This window comes from Nestor notabilis, unplaced genomic scaffold (genome assembly GCF_000696875.1).
Source record: "Nestor notabilis isolate BGI_N333 unplaced genomic scaffold, ASM69687v1 scaffold9694, whole genome shotgun sequence".
NCBI classification, from domain to species: domain Eukaryota; kingdom Metazoa; phylum Chordata; class Aves; order Psittaciformes; family Psittacidae; genus Nestor; species Nestor notabilis.
Window position 1 is genome coordinate 12,434 of NW_009926998.1, and position 18,308 is coordinate 30,741.

Sequence of the window (18,308 nt, forward strand, 5' to 3'; positions counted from 1 at the left end):
TGTTCTATGGATAGGAAGAAGCTCTCCTTCCAGCAGTGCCACAAGTCCAGCCTTCTAGTACGAAACCTGTTGGATAAGCTGATTGTCTTCTGCCCTTTCAAGGCTGAATGTCAGCAGACAATGCAGCGGTGTGAACTAGAAGCTCATCTGCAGAACAGGTGTGTTCCCATTCACATTATCTTATTGCTCCTTGTATAATGCCAGCTGTCTGTTGTGCTCCTGACCAGAAAGAGCCATTCACAGAGCAGTTCTTAAACTGGGGCAAGCTGGGACACCAGAGATGACAGAGGGTGAGGCCAGAGAAGTGGGTGGGTGAAGACAGCGTAATTGTGCATGTGTGTGCTAGGGAGGCCAGCTCACGTATGCCACAGAGCAGAGGGCAAGGTCTAGCCTCCAAGCTGTCCACAGACACAAACCCCATTAACTGAATATACATTTGTGTGTCCTGATCTGGGGCACTTGTCTCTCAAATTATTACAGACATGCTTCTTCTTGTTTCACTTGCACGGAGCAGAAAGACAGGCACAAAGTCAACACTTTGGGAGCAGGGATCGTGCAGTGGTGCCAGTTTAATTGGGCCAATTAAGATGTGCAATACATAACTCTTTGATCCAAATAATGTAAGTCCCTCCAAGCTGCACATTATACAGTTGCTGAATCACCTACTTATAATTCCATTATCTCTTCTCTTTCTTTTCCTGAGAAAGAGAAACAAATGGAAAATACTATTTCTTTCCCCCTTGTGCAGAAAGAGACATCTTTTTCATACACAGCAGAGGTGTGCTTTGGTGCTTCCACTGCTGATTGGGCTGTTGGCAGGCAGAATATTGTTGCTTTAAAAGAAGTGCAGGTGAAAAGAGCCCTTGCTATGGCGCTTGAAGAACACTTGTCCCTACCTGGTTAATGATTGCAGAGATGGAGCTAAGTACAAGCTGTACTGCAGGCGGGAGCAGACCTTCCCTGGCAGTGTCTGTGTTGTCAGTGGGCAACCAGAAATGCAACAGGCTTGTTTCCCTGCAGCTACCTCACAGCTTTTTGTGGCTACCACTGTGCAAGGAAGCTACACATAGGATACCTTTGCAGTTCCAGCCATGGATTTATCTTTGTGGTTCTTGCTTGTCTTCAGTACCCACGAAATGAGAGCTTGTGTTAGAGCCAGGGGAAATGACAGAACATCATAGAATGGTTTGTGTTGGAAGGCACCTTAAAGCTCCTCCAGCTCCAACCCCGTGCCATGGGCAAGGGACACCTTCCACTAGAGCAGGTTGCTCCAAGATGCTCGTGTGCCCTTCTCCCTGAATCTGTGGAAGCTGATAATCTCCTTTTTCTTGAGCCACCTCTGGGCACTGCTGGCTTGTTATCAGGCAGGGCTGAATGCTCCAGGGACAGGGCTGCTCAGCTGCATAGCTGGGGCCATGACCCACACCAGGGCTGGGCCTTCCTCTCTGCTCTGTAAATCTCTCCTTCTATCAGTAAACTTCTGTCACTTGTTAATCCCTCTGGCACAGGAGTTAAAACACAGAAGAGGAAGGCACCTATAAATGTTTATGTTAGAGACTTGTCTGGAAACTCTATCATTCTCTTATACATTTCATGGTTCTTAGTATCTTCCTCAGGGAGATAACTAAAAATCACCTCAGCTGTGGCCAAAGTTAGACTGAAACACAGGGGAAACAAGGGAAAATAATTACACTGGGATTCTGGTGTTCCTGGTTTTTAGTTTTAAGTGAGGTTAACCAGTAGCAGGAGGCTTGAAGAGATAAGCGTTTAGAAACTTGTTTTCTTGGGAGGATTTCTCTGCCCTTTGCAAAATGAATTTGTTTCTTGTCATCTTCAAAGGGATGTGCACAAGTGGATCAATCAGCTTCTGTCTTTAAGTTTCAGGGTCATTTTACTGCTTGGAGAATCAATGACTAGGAATAAGCCAGAGGAAGTAATACTGGGATGAGACTTGTTTAGCCAGAATGTAAATAGTTGAGTTTAATTTGAAAAGTGATTCTGGTAAACACCCAATACTACTCATGTCTCTGAAAGTGATGCTTTTGCATTCATCACCCTCCTCACATGCCACCTTTTTATATATATATAAAAACTCTTGATAAAGAGCTTGGTTTTGCTGAGCTACAACACAGCCACACTGAGCACAGTTTGTTGAATGTAGAATTACTTCTTGGAGTAGTTGGTGGGATTGTATCTGAATTGCTCCTCGTCAAGTAGAGCCATCACCCAGGTGGACTGAAGGTGGAGTGCCATCTGAGAAAACAAGCTTTGCTGCTCTTGCATGTTAGTGGTTTGTTAAAAACAAAGCCTAATTCAAGGCTGAGCTTGAAACTTGAGCCACTTCCTTTGCATAAAGATACAATTCACAGTCATCTTTAAAAGGTCAGAGCTAAGTATTTGCTTGTATTTTAACAGGTATTGCTTTCTTCAGTGAGTGTTTGCCAGGTAAATATTTAGCAAGGGAGACTCCCATTCCTATTACATTCTCTTTTAAAAATAATTTGCTTAATAATTTTGGAAGTAGAAAATACCCAACCCACTCTGAAGCTGGTCAAGTGATACAAGCCTTGCAGCAGATGAGATCTGCTTCTTCAGACCTTTGTCAGTCAGAGCTCACATGTGCAGGGTGAACCTTGCAGGCAGAGACTCACTGTCACTGACACTCTCTCTCCAGGTGTCCTGGTTTCAGGAAGTACAAATCTGAACTACAGCAGAAAAAGAATCCCATTTCCAAAGGGAAGGAAGAGCCTCCTGCCAGGGTGGAGACAAACATACCCAAGGACCCCGAGGTACCAAGTGCAGGATCCTCACTTGTGGCAGAAAGCTCTGCAGCAGCTGTGGTATCACTGGGGACTGCGGAGCCTGGGCTGGTTAATCCAGCTTTTGAGGAGACTGAAGAAGGTGAGAGTTTGATACAGAAATGTGATGATGTAATTACATTTTCTAATATAGAAATGAGGCAATTATCTCAGACAATTCAGATTTTAAAGTGTCCCCAATGTTCTTAGAGAGCCTCGGTGCTGCTCAGGCATTAGCCATCAGAGTAATCTCTTTCCTCAGCTTGTCCTTGAGCAGAGAGGAGATGTACTCATGTGCATGAGGTGTGGCAGGATCTGCTCACAAGCACAAAGCTGGCTGTGCAAAACAGTTCAGAGAATCTCTGTTAGACTGCAGTGAATACTCACAGTGTTCTTTGCAGAAACAAAGGCAGTCCTTGTCAGTGTGAACATGGAGCACTTAAAGCACTTGCAGAAGCCAGATAATACTTAGGAACTGTTCCAACTTCTGCTTAATCTTATGAAGAAGGTTAAAAATACAGTCAGTGTCCTGGAGTGGTCAGTACCTCCCTAATGGTATGCAGCAAGTGGGGGTTTTAGAGCACAACTTAGTTTTGGGGGATTAATAATAATGAAAGCCTTGCAGATAAAAGTAACCATCTCCACTTCAGCAGAGAACTGCTTGTCTGAACCCCTGTTAGAAGGCAGCGGCGTGGAAATCTCTGTGCCTAGTTTCAGAGTTAGTCTGAGTTTTCCAAGTGTGCAGGTGCTGGAGCAGGCAACTGCTGTGCTTGTGTCAGGGTTAATACAGGGGTCAGTTGACTTCTCAGTTGGCTTTTTCCCCAAGTAAACCTGGGACAGGTTTTGCATCTCCTATGTGACAACTGCACTTCACCCTGACAGGCTTCATTAGTGCTGGGCCACTAATGTTCCGGTGCTGGTAGATTTAATATAACTTGCTAACAACAACTTTCATCTTCAAAGTGTCTGAGAAGCATTGCTTAACCTTCAGTATGCTGTGAAATAGGTAAACATCACTCCTGTTTGACAAGGGGGATGGGGAAAAGAGGAGGAAAGGAAATTAGAGGAGGGAAGTTGCCGTGAGCTGCCTGCGGTAAAGTCACCGCAGCGGCAGAGCAGTAATTACAGCCCAGTAGTCCCCTTTGCTAATGGGCATCGTGGAAACTGGCATTTGTCATGTGTGTGCCTCTAGTAGGTCAGCTGTCACCACAGCAAAGTAAATCTCTTAAGTAGTAAGTGAAACATATTGAATGCCCTTTAATGAAACTCAGGAATTAATAATGGAAGAGTTGAACTTTACTATAAGCTGGGAGAAGGTGGGAAACATTCTGGAGAAGCTGTAAAGAAACAGGGGCTTTCTAAGCTTTGAATCTGACCTATTCTTTCCTCTCCTGATAGCTGCTTTCCCTTCAGATGCTGCTTTGAACACAGCCTACCAGTGCTACAAATCCCGTGGTGCTATGTGAAGGGAAATTCTGTTTATGTGGTGTTTTTTCTCTTCAATTTCCCCAATCAGACCTTCCTCAGAGAACTAGTCTTGTGGCTGAAACAACCACAGTCGAAATTCACCGAGAAGACCCCGAGGAAGAGCTGGGGATGAGGATAGTTGGGGGTAAGGACACCCCACTGGGGAACATCGTTGTTCAGGAAGTCCTGCGGGATTCTGTCATTGCTGCAGATGGAAGAATAGCACCTGGAGACCATATACTGGAGGTCTGTAAAACCCGACTGGTAGGCCCATTGCTTCTCTTGATCTTGAGATGAGTGCTGGGGGAGCAGAGCTGCCTGGAAAAACTGGGGAATCTCTACAGCTGAGGGTTTTAGAGCACTGACAGACTTGGATACACAGTGCTGCTGACATACACTGGGGCTGAGGAGCAGACTTGGGAGCTGTTTCCAGTCATACTCCCAGTTACCTTGCATATGTGATAGCTTTCTGAAATCTAGAGCATTTTGGATAAAGTAAACAAGATTTCTATCTGATATATTTCACCCAGTAGCACCATTTCTCTCCAGAGCACTCTGCTCTAGTTAGGAAGTCTTATAATTGCTTGCTCTGCTATGTTGCTTAAGCTGCATATTCTCAATGGGCAGGTCCAAAGTTTAAGACCTTACGATTTGAAGTAAGCATCAGATATGTAATGTGAGTAATAAAAAGCACCAGCTTCATGCTGTGCTGACCCAGGGCCAGGTTTACTTTCCAGATTCATTGCTCTGCATGGCAGTAGGCTAAGCAAGGGGACAGAAGCTTATGTGCAGCAGCAAAGCCTACACAAAGTGAGAACTGTTACCACCTCCTGGCTATGGCTGCCCCATCATTTGACAAGCCATAAAGACCTAATTACCCTCTTGTGCTGTGGACTTTAGTGAGGATGGGCAGCCCCATGTGCACAAGAGACTGATACAATATCCCAGTTGGTTTCTTACATAGACCAAGAGTAACTTCTCTTTTATCCAGTTGAATTGTACATGTCTAAGCCTTGTTTGGGCTGTAAATAGGGCAGGTCCCCACACTTAGTAGCCCAGTTAATATCCTAACAGAGGACTGCACAGTCTTCTCTGACAACAGACAAAGCAAAACGTAGCTTCTCAGAGTTACCTTGCTAAAAGCATGGTTAAACTGATGTTTCCAGAAGCCTGTAAACTACGGACCACTCTTCAATTTAACAGTGAGGATGGGTAGTCTCCAATTGGAGTCTTGCCTCCAAGTGTGTGTAGAAGGCTGGAAGTTAAGGGCAAACAGTTCTGCATTGCCATGGGATGGTCGTAATGCTTTAATGTTTTGCAGTTCCAGATTCAGTAGTTGAGTTGGCCTGTCTTGTTCCTCTCCTCAGCTGTTCCCCATCAGTTATGGTCTCACTTCATCTGCTTTCTTCTGCATTCTTTTTTAGACAACTCTGCTCTCTAAGGTGCATCAGAAGCAGCTGCTTCAGTCACAGCATTGCACAGGGAGTTGCACATCCTGTCTCCAACTTTGTGATGTTCCACACTGGGGACAGTGCCTAAATTATGTAGGTTCTGATTAGTGACTCTGGTTTGTTTGTCTTTCTAGGTGAATGGCGTCAACATCAGCAGTGTGACTCACTGCCAAGCTGTCTCCTTCCTGCGCCACCCAGGTCCTGTTCTCCACCTCATGGTCCTGCAGGAGAAGGGTTTTTCCAATAAGACTGCACAGCAGGATTCCTCTTCTGCTGCAAATCGGGAAGTGATCCACGTTACCTTGATAAAGAGAGACCGGTCCGAACCCTTGGGAATCAAACTGATCAGGAAGACAGACGAGCCAGGGATTTTCATTCTTGATCTGTTAGAGGGAGGTTTGGCAGCCAAAAATGGAAAGCTGAGTCGGAATGACAGAGTCCTGTCAATAAATGGCCAGGATTTGAGGCAAGGAACACCTGAGGCTGCTGCACAGATAATCCAGGTAATTTATGAGATGGTGAGGCTGTATGGCTAATGACTGCAGCCGAGTTGATGGCAGGGCTCCTGTTCTGACCCAAGGGCTAACAGAAAGCACTAGAGCAAACTGCATTCCCTGAAATGTCTCTTTGGGAAAGTGACCTCGCGGCGGATGTGTGGGAAGCACCGCTTTCAAACGAAGATAAACATGGAGAGTGGGAATCCATCGTGAGTCACCTCTGACTCTGAAGCCAGGCAGTTGCTCGTGGCACCGCAGTTCAGCTGAGGCAATGGGATCTCCTCTGTGGGGTGGTGTTTGGAGCTGTTCTTGCAGGGTGAATATTTGTATGCACTGTGCGGATGCATGCAGCAGAGACAACGCTTAGGGCAGCTGCTTCTGCTTCAGAGACTCAAACTGAAGGTGGTGTTGGGAGATGTGGTAGGCTGGCAGCACAGAACAGAACCTCTTGACTGATTTGAAGCCCTCTCCCCATTTTGCCTGTATTTGGAAAGGGAGTCTTGAAAACAACATAAGGCACCTCAGGCTAAAAACCTAAAATACTAAATGAGTAGAAGAGAGGTGGTCTTTCCACAGGAATGTACTCCTGCTGCAGCATGCCAAATGTTTTGCTGAAAGGAGTGGGCAAGGAATTTTGGTTAAGGATTAAGGGTTGCTACGTGTGCAGCAGATATCATGTAGATCAGTTTAAATTCTTTATCTCCCCAGGCAGTGACCTCCAGTTTCTGTTTTTGTCTAAGGATCCTGACACAATACATCTCATCACATACTGTTTATATCCCGGAAAGGTTCTGAGGTCAGCAGTGAGGGAGAGCCAGTTCTCTTCCTGGTAATCAGCAGAGGAGTGCAGTGATATGGGAGAAAAGAGCAGGGTTTCAGCACTGGGATCCTTTTTTATGTTATACATGTGATTCCATTCTATGGAATTTTGTTTGTATCCCCCAAGTGCTGCTGTATTTCTGTTGTAATGTGCAAAGGTAACTCCCATACAAGGAATTCATTCTTTATCCCACTGAAATCAGTAACCAAAGTCTCAGAGCTGGTTTCATTAGGGTTGGGGATTGAATTCCTTTTGGAGTGATGTTTGTGTAGAACTTGTGACAGTCCTTCCAAGCATCATCTATTCTTCTGAGGGCTGATTCAAATTCCTGGTTAAGTGTGATTTTTAACTCCGATTGCAAACCATTTGCAGAAGAGAGTCCTTCTTCCTCTCTTGTAAAGTACCATTTACAGCTCTCTATATATCTGCACAGCCATACATACTGTACATTGTCTGGTACTCTTGGTTGAAGGGGAGGGCATATCCCCACTTTAGGATGTGATGTTTACAATACATGTTATGAAGATGTGGATGTGTGCCAACTTCTCTGGAAAAGGATTGCTCTATCTGAAGCGACTTTGGAGGCAGGAGGCTTTTAAACTCTGTTTCAGAAAACAAAACTCTACCAGTTTTCAGAGGAAGAAAACCCAAACAGTTGATGTGGTCCCTTTTCCAAAGCCAGGGAATTCACTGCTGCCAGGATGCTGCGGCATTAGGGAAACGGAGTCCTGTGTCAAGAAGAGAAAGTGGCAACTGTGCTTCTCCAATCCATTGCAGGAAATGGCCCAAGCAAGCACACACACCTTACCCCAGTGGAGCCCTTCACAAAGGGGTTTTGTCAGCTTATCTGAAAGAATAACCCAAATGAGAAGAGCAGTAACAATAGCAACTACTTTCCCTGCAGTTCAGCCAAGGCCAGACATGCAGCTGGTTAAGTGTTTAACTGGCAGCAATCTTAGACAAAAGGTCATGTCTTCAGGTACTCTGGGAGAAAAATGGGTGGGAGGTGTGGAACAATGGCTGTGGTGCATAAGCTGGGAGGGAAGGAACTTTAACAAGGTTCTTTATAATGAAAGAAAAAGCACCCAGTACTCATATCATGGTCATCCATCGTGGGTCCAGCCAGCGTCCTGGCTCTGCTCCATCTGCATACACCACAATGTGCTGTTCTGGTTGGTTGTACTCAAGTGGAGGAATTACTCACCCCTTTCCACTTTCTCTTGCTTGGCATTTGTTGGGAAGGGAGGCACGAGCAAGGCCTCTGCTCCTTCTGACTAACATCTGCTGATGTCTTTCTTCTTCTCACCACAGGATTCTGTGCCTCTTCACAGAGAACACTGTTGCATAGCCCTGTTTCCTACCCCCTGCAGGAAACCGTTGCCAACCCTTCTCTCTGCCCAAGAACATGACAGGGCCATCCCTAATTCTATTTTATTCACCCTCTCTTTGTTTCTCCTGGCAGACCACTGAGTCAAGAGTGAACTTTGTGATCCTGAGGCAGCCAGGCATCCAGCTGCCAGAGCAGGCAGAAGATGGCAGCACATCAAACAGCAGCAGTAGCAGCAGCAATGGGGAAAGCCCCGTGCACCATCGGAGGCGAGTAGACCAGAACCACTACAGACGGAAATCCACCTACCAGAAGGTGAGGTTTGTAAGTCACAGCAAAAGCACTGGTCATTCTTGGTCTGACAGGTCTGTCATGTTTGCTCTGTGATGGCCATTTATCACTTAAGACTGATCAGTAGCTCCAGTTCTTCTTGAGCTATTGAAAAGCAGCAGGTTTGTGGCTTTTGGTACTGGAGAACTGTGTATTTGTCACCTCCTGGGAAACACAGTTGAGGTTTCTTCTAACATCTCTAATGTTGATACAGCACTGGTGTTTAATCCTTTCTTGTCTGGAAAGACAACAGGAATTTACCATCCGTGAGAGGCTTGGGACTTGCTTCTCAACATCCATCCAGTACACCACGTTCAGCGTGTTGCATGATGACACTGAGTTATGCTTCTGGTTTGGAGCTTGTCGGTACAGAAGTAGAAGCTACACAAATTACACTGTAGTGCTTTTGTGACCTCAGTGTTGTGTCTCCATCCCTTATTAAAAGGGATGGCATATTAAAAGAAACAGTATGAGCAAGAGGAGAATCACCAGTTTGTGGTACCAAGAGAGATTTGCTCTATGTTTACAACTTCCATTTGAGTGAGAACTTGCTTGTAACTGCTTAGACTTCTGTGTTTAAATGTGTCTGAGTTTAGTAAGTAGCTGTCATAAATGGCTGGAATGTGGCTCCTCGATTGAAATCCTCCAATATCATGTCCATATTGTTCGTACAGCACATGCTACTGTGTGTTGCTTTCACAGCAACCTAAACATTTAGTAGTAGTCGCAGGGAGGTTGATGGCTTGAGATGAATGGCCTTGAAATGCGTTCATGGCTTGTTCCTCGGTGCAAAATTGTTCTCCTCACAGTGAACATCTCTACTGCAAATGAATGTGGGATCATCAGGGGAGCAGTGCCTCAGTTGTGGTGGTGTCACTTTGGGAACACAGGGTAGCATTTCTACCCAGAGCAAGACATGAGAAGCTGGCTTTGCCATCCAGCAGCACTGCTTAAATGTTCTGGATTAAAGACACATGATGGTCTGTTATTTTCTTCCAGATCTGGGCTTCTCATGTCAGTTGTGTTAGTGAAGCTGCATTTTGTACTGTCATTCCTTTGTAGGATTTACCTCAGGGATATGCAAGTCATGAAAAGACAGTTGCAATAAAGAAGGAACCAAAGGAATCTTTAGGAATAACAATTGGAGGTGGAAGGGATAACAAAAACAAGCTCCCTATATATGTAACAAGTGTGCAGCCCATCGGGTGCCTCTTCAGGGATGGCAGGATCAAGCGAGGTAAGGAGGCTCTTTGACCCTTTATCCTTTAGGAACTGGTTTGTTTGGGGTTTTTTCAGTGGAAGTTGGACTTGGACACTAGGGTGAGGCTGGGAAAAGGGTTCCACGTGAGACCTTGAGGGAGAAATGGGCTTCACAACGAAAGGTCTGTAATAATCCTATCATTTAATCAACAGGAGATGTACTTCTGAGCATAAACGGCATTGATTTGACTCATCTGAACTACTATGAAGCTGTCTCAGCACTGAAATCTAATGCAGCTTCCCACTCAGTGGTACTGAAAGCCTTGGAAATCATTCCACTGAATGCAACAGAGCCCTCTCTGGACATCAAGGAGCAAGGATTCAGCTGGTCCCCCCTCTGGATCACGTGGCTTGGGTTGCCGAGGTACGTGGTTTTGGTGACTGTACAGAGATCTGTTCAGCCACAGAGCTGACTTTCACCCACACACTAGAAACTAATTGCTTTGTTGGTTGTCCTGGAAGCGTTGCTGGTGTTCTCATTGAGCTCTAAGGCAGTGGCAAGCTTTCTTTGTTAATGAGATCACTGCATAATGAATGCATAAGGAACTTCGGCCTTTTATGGTGTGACCCATTGTTCCTCCACTTCTGTTGGACAATAATCGTACTTCAGAAGTTCCTGCAAACCCTTTTTTCCTTGGAGAACACACACAAAACATGAGAAGATTTTGGCATTTGAGGCACTGAGTTGATGTATAGTCAACGTAGATACAGCCCCTGCTAAAACATCATTAACCAGAACTGCTCTGTGGCTCTTTCTGGATCACACAACAGAAGCCAGCAGATACCTGTGCTGGTTTATAGTTTCTAATGTGATCATCTCCATTAGGGACAGGCGTTCTTTCAGTCTCATTCTTTCTGGCTATCATAATTGTGTTATCTTTAGCATGAAGCAGAAATGACTCTGCATCATTGAGTTTTCCTGCTGCTAAGCTTTGGGCCATAGACTTAGCACAGATTTGAGCAGCAGCATGGAAAGTTCCAGATGACAGGGTTGGGCTTTTGAAAGCTTGGATTTCTATCTCCTTCCTGAGAGCTGAACCTCTGGTTTGCTCACTGCTGCAGTGTCATCAAACACATTCAGCTGTGAGAGGTAGAGCCTGTGTCATTCCAGCTGACTGGAGGGGGATCGTGCAGGGAGATGCACGTGGAACAGTAAAGCCAAACCCTCCTGTGGGAAGCCTGGATTATTTACAGCTTTGTTTCTTGAGGCACCTGAAAGAAGAAACACTAACAAAGCCTCTCTCATGTTACTCTTGTGTTACTTAGCAGCCTGTAAATGCTAAACAAAACAGCCCAAGGAAGGTGGATTTTGTGTCTCGAGTGAGTGTAACTTGGCTTGGACTCAGCACCCTCCTACCAGCTCCTCTGCTCTCCCAGGGAACCCACCTGTCTGTTCTGTGCAGGCCTGGTACAAACCAGCCCTGAGCTGCACCAGGGCAGCCCAAACCTGAGTGTGAACCCTCAGACACTGGCTGCTGTTTGATCACTGATCACTGCCTTCACGTCAGGAGTATAGTGACGTTACCTGCCATTTAATACACTGCTTGAAACACCTTTGCTGCTGTATTAATGTTGCTCCCCCCCTTCATTTGTGTCTGCAAAGGGACAGTGTAGTAATATTTTTCCATCTAACCTCAGGCAGCTGGTACTGAACCAAGTGGCTGGTATCTTCCTTGCATTTTTTGTCTTAATATACCTGTGGGTAGCTCTGCTGTCCTTGTAACTTACTCCTTCCCCATTCTTTGTTATTAATTAGTGGTGGTGAGTGTTCCAAGTTAATTGTATGCTACTCCTTACTGCTACTGCTTACTGCTGCTGCATGTTCGTCATCATCACTGTGTATGTCACAGAAGACAGCACAGGAACTTTGATTTCTTCATAGTATTGCATTAAATCAATAATGCCAATACTGGCATGGATTACAAGATCTCAAAATGCTGGTTAGGAGGAGGAGGCTGTCCTAATTCATTGCACAAAGTCCTACAGATACTAGAAATACCAAGTTTACAGATTGAGTTATGTTTTCTGTGTAACAGCTTTGACTCTTCTAAGTGGTAACTGTGCCCAGTGTGGCTGAGAACGTGGCTAATGGGTTTATTTATGTTCTATGCTGACAAGGCACTTACCACTCGTGCTCTCTGGGCTATTTATGTGCACAACCTGCTACACACATCTCTCATAGCTGTGTTCCTACCCCTGTGTGTTACCAGGAGAAGAAAACCATGGAGGCATCAGTAAGGTAGAGCTGAGTCTCCCAGCGTTTGTGTGTGAAGAGCTACACGAGTAAATTACAGTTTGAAAGCAGATAATTGGATCTTTCTCCTAGTGAGAAGTAACTGAGGTGGCTTTTGAAATCTGAAACTCATCTGCAAACAGCTCAGGCAAAGCCCTGGGGGCCAGAACGTTTACTGGGAGAAGTTTAGCTGCTGGAACACCTCCGTGGGGTGAGCAGCAGCAGTTTCACACAGCGGCAGCTCCTGGGTGCCAGAACACAACCTGTCTGCGTGCCAGCGAACGCGAGATGCTTGCCCAGGCTCCTGCCACACCTTTCCAGACGCCTCACAAGGGCTCTGTGTGTCTTCGTGCTCCAAACTCAGGGTGCAAGTGCTGTTGGCACTTACCTGTCGTCTTCTGCAGGGCAGCCCTAGTGCTGCAGCAGCCCCAGGCTTGCTGAGAAGACATTCCTCAGTGGCTGGGGTTCAGAAAGTGGCCTCTGAGGTGTCCAGCTCCTTAAGTGTGCACTGCAGTGCTGGGTGAGATCCTGCAGGGAAGACCTCTCGTATCCTGATGTGGCTGCCATACCTCACGTTTGCTTTCCATCAGCCATGTGTTGCTGCTGAATGCCTTCACAGATGGAAGTCAGAATTGCATGGGTATAACTGCTGTACAGGATTCATTTGGTTTTGTCACTACTGCTGTGCATGTTCAGCAGCAGAATTCAGTCTTTCAGGTCTCGGCCCCTTTAGAGGACAGTGATTTTCTGTTCACTCTTAAACTAGCACTGACAATAGTGAGAGAGGATTTCTAAAGGACTGGCATCTTCAGATTTGAAACTTATCCCTGCAAAAGGGTTGCCTTAAATCCTTAAAACAGTAAAATAACCATCAGGCTGTTACATAGCTGTGTTTTCCACAAGGGAAAACCAACATTTGTGTTCAGGCAGTTTTCCTTCACACACACTCCTCAGCTTACTCTGGGTTTGCCTGTGCCTGTCTTTGCAGCTACCTTCACTGCTGTCAAGATATTGTCCTTAGCAAGGGTAACCTGGAGAGCTGGGGCTTCAGCATCGTCGGGGGCTTTGAGGAAAGCAAAGGAAACAAGCCATTCTTCATCAAAACCATAGTGCCTGGGACGCCTGCCTTCCGAGACAGGAAGCTCAAGTACGTATGTCTGCACCAGAGACACTGCTACTTAGGTCAGTGTTTTAGTGAGGGGCTAAAGGCTGATGACTCCTGACTCTTAGATGCTTACCTGTGCAAGTTAATGCTGTCACCAGTGTTGTGCCAGAGTCCTGTGTTAATGACTGGTTTTGTTTCTTTATAAAGGTGCAACTAAAAGGAATTAACAGATACATTTTAAAGGCTGTGTAAAGGTTTTAACTGAGCAGTTAGATAAAAGTAGAAAGGGGATGTTTGAGACAAATGCAGCGCTGTCAAGAACAGAAGTGAGGCTGCTGTGGTGCAGGGAGCTGGGCTTTGCTCCCCCAAAAGCAGTGGGAAAGACCAGAGCAGGGTCAGAGCCTTACTGAGAGGACTGGGGGCAGCTGGGCTCCTGTGCTGTGCCCACTGGACACGGGGCAGGCACTGGGCTGCCTTTAACCCCTCACATCATCACTGCTGACCGCTCAGCAGGGAGCTCGGTGCACCACAGGGGTGGGGGCAGAGCAAGCAGGATGCCAAAACCTCTGTGTACTGAGCTAGAGCCTCGTGAGCACTTCACCTGAGGGACTGCCACTCAAGTGGCTGCAGGAGTGACCTTGGCCATGAGAGTGTTTGTCAGCACTAATTTGTTTTCTATAACTCCTCCCTCTGCTGCGCAGGGACCTTCGCTGCTGCCCCTGAAGTACCAGCAGTGTCCTTTTCCTTCGCCCTCTGGCTCAGAAGGGACAAGTTGCTCCAACAAGGAGCTGATGTTCTTGGCTGAGGGTGGGCTCGATGACCCCAGGGGTCCTTGGGCACAGTGTTAACAGTAATTAATCCTAACAAGCATTTCCCTGTCTCGGACTAGGTGTGGAGATGAAATCGTGGCAGTAAATGGAGTGCCCGCGATAGGAATGAGCAACTCGGAACTCATCCCGATGCTGAAGGAGCAGAGGAACAAAGTCACACTCACTGTGGTGTCCTGGCCAGGCAGCCTCGTGTGAAAGCTCACACACCACAGTTCCAGGTATCAGCTGCCATCACACAAAGCTAAACAGCCCGAGGGAATAGTGAACTCTTGCTGTTGCCATGGAAGACTTTTTAGCTTCCTTTTTGCAGGAAACATTTCTTTACTGTGCTGAGGTTATCTACACATCTGGCTCTTGGATTCAAAGCCAAGGCTAATCTGAACAGTTGTAGCTCTTTAGGATTGGTGCAGAGGAAGCTCATTTCCCTGCATTTCTCTACAAATCACTTTGGAGGCATTTTCCTCAGTTTTAGAGCTCTGCTTCCCATTTACTATTCTGAACAGATTAAGACGGGCACCACTGTCCCATTTCCCTGCTGGTTTAGTTCTGCTGCCTGGTGTGACTGCCATTCTTGAACACAGAGTCATTTTATATGTGTTTTTAAAAACCATTAGTAAAACCCCGAGGATGGGCACCCAACTGAGCAGTTCCTACAGCCCCCAGCCTTTATGTTTTTAGGTTACCGAAATGCAATGAATGTGTTTGTACATTGAAACCCCAATGGTCACTCACTGCTGAGGAGCTGCCAGGTCAGTGTGGTGGAGCTCTCTGTGAATGCTGATTGTGAATCCCCCCTCCAGGTCAGTGTGCCCGGGGTGGCTGCAGTCCCATCCAGAATTAAGGCATGGAAGGCAAGGCAGGTTGGTTTGACCTTCACCCCTGCTAAATTCCTGCCTGCAGACTCCAATGAAGCAATTCCCTCCTGTTTTAGAAGGCTGTCAATCACAAGTGGCAGATCTTTCTCACACCAGGTTGCACTGAGAGATCTCTCCTCTCACGCAGTTCCTGCTGTGCCTTTCACAGGGCCAGCTCAGACCACAGGAATCAAAAGAGCTTTTCCCTCCCCTGTAAAAATGCTACCTAGAATGAATGTGTAATTCCTTGTAGTAAACTGACTGCAGGGAAGTGCCTGTCATTGTCTAAAGCAGCGCTTTTCTTAGGGCTGGCTACTGTGTAATTAGCAATTACTACAGAGTGGAACTGTTCCTCACTAGGTGACTGAGTTGTTTACACACAGGGTGACTTCACTTCCTTCGGCTCTTAGCTTAAGGCAGCGTATAGCAGCGCCTGTTATCAGAGCCCATTAGACAGGAATAGCTCAGGAGCCAGTCCTCAGAAGCATCCCCAGCACACAGTGTGGCCTCTTCACTTGATAAATACCTCTGCAGCCTGACAGCAGGAACAGTGCTGGGCTCTGCAGCCTTTTGTGCCTCTTGTTCTACTGATGCTGACAGCAAAACAATTCCAAACTTGGAAAGGTGCCTGTGGAAAACCAACCCTCAACCCTCTCCTGCCACAGAGAAGATCCTGAAGTGGGTTTTGTCCCTTTCCACTCAACGTGCAGAGCCTGTGGTGGCACGGAACACTAAACAGTGATGTAGGTTCCTCCTGAGTAACACCAAACCTCACCTGTATGAAGCACAGCAGGAGGAAGCTGTGCAGCAGCCGGACAGTGTGAGGGAGGAGGAAGATGCAGAAGGCAGCACGGTTTTTACTCTTGCTCCATCTCGTTTCAAGATGCCTTCACCATCACCAAAACATCCTGGTAACTTAAGTGTTGTTTCCAAAGTCAGCTCATTGTTAATAGATGTTGAATTTGTTTTGATGCCTTTATAAATTATTGAAATACTACTGAAAAACACGTGTGATGATGGGTGTGGGTTTAACCTCTCTTGCCAGACTATCAGCTACTGCCCCCAGAACAGGTCACCTCAACAACAGCCACTCTTAAGAAACTCATCTCAGGAGGCAGGAAACGGTGTCATTGTCCTCCGCTTCTCCCAGGGAAGGAGCTGGACTCTCCTGAAATACACTGGGACTGAACAAAAGCAAATCCCAACTCCCCTGTTCCTGGCTGCAGCCCACTAGTGCCTTCAGGGCTCAGCATTGACCAGCAGGAAAAGCAAACCTTGGCATTTGATTTATTTGGAGGCCTAGGGGCAGGAATGTGTTGCACACGGGTATTTGGGATAACCAAATACAACTAAGCCACCCCACTAAGGGCAAACTGTGAGGTGGGACTTCACAGTCACTACATTATTCAGCTCAACTCTTAGTAAAAACAAAAGTAGTGAAGTCAAAGCTAATGAAAGAAACTCATGCTCTTACTATGGGCCTTCTGTTGATTGCCCACTTGGAGGTGTAAGATAGGACAGACCTGTCTGCAATGGGTAACAAAAAGCAGCTGGGTTCGAAGTCTCTGCACCCTGTGTGAACACACACAACAGCTTCTTGGAAGCCCTGGTCAGACCAAACTGGAGCTCCTGCCCCACCAGGACACAGGGTTCCTCTTCACATTGGCCCCAGAGAAATCAGAAGATACTGTTGTAGCTATAAAGAAATTTATTTGGGGATGGGACTCTGCACTACTCGAAGCCAGGCTCTAAGCTGGCTCTCAGGATCTAGGTCACACTTCTCTTTGGACAATAAAGTTCAAGTCGCACTCACTGTCCTATTCTTCAGAAAGGAATGATGATGATGACAAAAAGGAACCACTATCACCTAAATGCGTTAGTTTCAGCTGAAGCCATCTTCCATCAGAAACCATAGGATCTGATACACCACAGTCCTCCCTAGGGATGGTCAGGAGTAGCTCAGTGCTCTGTATACTGGAACTGCTGGGTTGTGTCTTGTATCAAAAAAGCAAACCAAAGAGAAGAGAGTTGAGCTGCAGCTCTCCCCGGCTGCAGCAGCGGCTCCGCGCACCCAGAGTCTGCCTCTTCCCTTGGGAAACATGGAATACAAAATGAACCCCCAGCCCAACACATCCCCAGCGCCACGCTGGTTCAGAGATGTTCCTCCTGCGGGCTGGGGGTCACTCCTTGGTGTCCTGCTCCTCTCCCTCCTGGGCACCGTCCTCACTGGTCTCCTTCTCCTCTTTGCTGCGCTTGTTCTTTTTGTGCTTGTGGCGCCGGTGACTCTCCCCCTCCTCGCTCTCGTGTTGCTTCCTGGGGGGGAAGAAAGGGGAGAGGGAAGTCACAGCAGAGCCTGCACTGACCAGAGACACCCGGACACACCGACTGCTGCTCATCTAGAACTGGAGACATGAGCAGTGCCCAGGGCACCGCGGTGCCACTGCAAGGGTTATCGGGCTGATCTGGTGGTAGCACATGTGGCTGGAGCGAGGGCAGGTGATGCAAACCACTGGAGCTGGGTGCCATACACCACCTGGGTGGGCAGCACAGACAGGCTGCTGCCAGGATTCAGTCTGGGATAGTTTTGGAAGGAACCTGTGTGTCCTTCCTGCTCCTGAGGGAACTCTCACAACTCTGACACAGCTGAAGCTTCAACAGCTGAGGCTGCTGAGAGAAAGCAGAGTCCTAAATCTATCTATCTGAGGTGTTTCAAACTTCTGCTCCTCTGAATATCTTGTGGAATCCCAGCCTGGTTTGGGTTCAAGGGACCTTAAAGCTCCTCCAGCTCCAACCCCTGCCCCGGGCAGGGACACCTTCCACTAGAGCAGGTTGCTCCAAGCCCCTGTGTCCAACCTGGCCTTGAACACTGCCAGGGATGGGGCAGCCACAGCTTCTCTGGGCACCCTGTGCCAGCGCCTCAGCACCCTCACAGGGAAGAGCTTCTGCCTCAGAGCTCATCTCAGTCTCCCCTCTGGCAGGTTCAAGCCATTCCCCTTGGCCTGTCCCTCCATCCCTTGTCCAAAGCCCCTCTCCAGGTTTCCTGGAGCCCCTTTAGGCACTGGAGCTGCTCTAAGGTGTCCCCTTGAGGAGCCTTCTCTTCTCCAGCTGCCCCAGCCCAGCTCTCTCAGCCTGGCTCCAGAGCAGAGCTGCTCCAGCCCTCGCAGCAGCTCCCTGGCCTCCTGGACTCGCTAAATCCCTGGACTAGAGATAAGAGAGGAATTGATGCAGGTAGATAAAGGTGTTTCCTAATGGGAAGCAGATCCTGTTTCTGCCCCTGCTTACTCATAAATGACCTGGCACTTCCCTACCTTTGTGCTTTAAACCCTCTATCTCCTC

General features: G+C 47.2%; 2 protein-coding genes across 2 annotated transcripts in view; one reads left to right on the plus strand and one right to left on the minus strand.

The window, feature by feature from the left end:
* LOC104405214 (ligand of Numb protein X 2-like) overlaps nt 1–14,313 on the plus strand; it is a 14,583-nt gene extending 270 nt beyond the window's left edge. The window contains exons 1-9 of the mRNA XM_010013853.1: nt 1–158; nt 2,675–2,901; nt 4,315–4,511; nt 5,851–6,219; nt 8,496–8,675; nt 9,753–9,927; nt 10,104–10,314; nt 13,172–13,330; nt 14,178–14,313. The exon at nt 1–158 is cut by the window's left edge and continues 270 nt beyond it. Coding sequence (XP_010012155.1) covers nt 1–158; nt 2,675–2,901; nt 4,315–4,511; nt 5,851–6,219; nt 8,496–8,675; nt 9,753–9,927; nt 10,104–10,314; nt 13,172–13,330; nt 14,178–14,313 — 1,812 coding nt within the window. The remainder of the gene's footprint in view (nt 159–2,674; nt 2,902–4,314; nt 4,512–5,850; nt 6,220–8,495; nt 8,676–9,752; nt 9,928–10,103; nt 10,315–13,171; nt 13,331–14,177) is intronic.
* A 2,839-nt stretch (nt 14,314–17,152) lies between these two features.
* The window catches only part of LOC104405215 (pre-mRNA 3'-end-processing factor FIP1-like), a gene marked incomplete at its 5' end in the record, with an annotated part of 23,017 nt that continues 21,861 nt past the window's right edge, over nt 17,153–18,308 (minus strand). The window contains one exon of the mRNA XM_010013854.1: nt 17,153–17,285. Coding sequence (XP_010012156.1) covers nt 17,153–17,285 — 133 coding nt within the window. The remainder of the gene's footprint in view (nt 17,286–18,308) is intronic.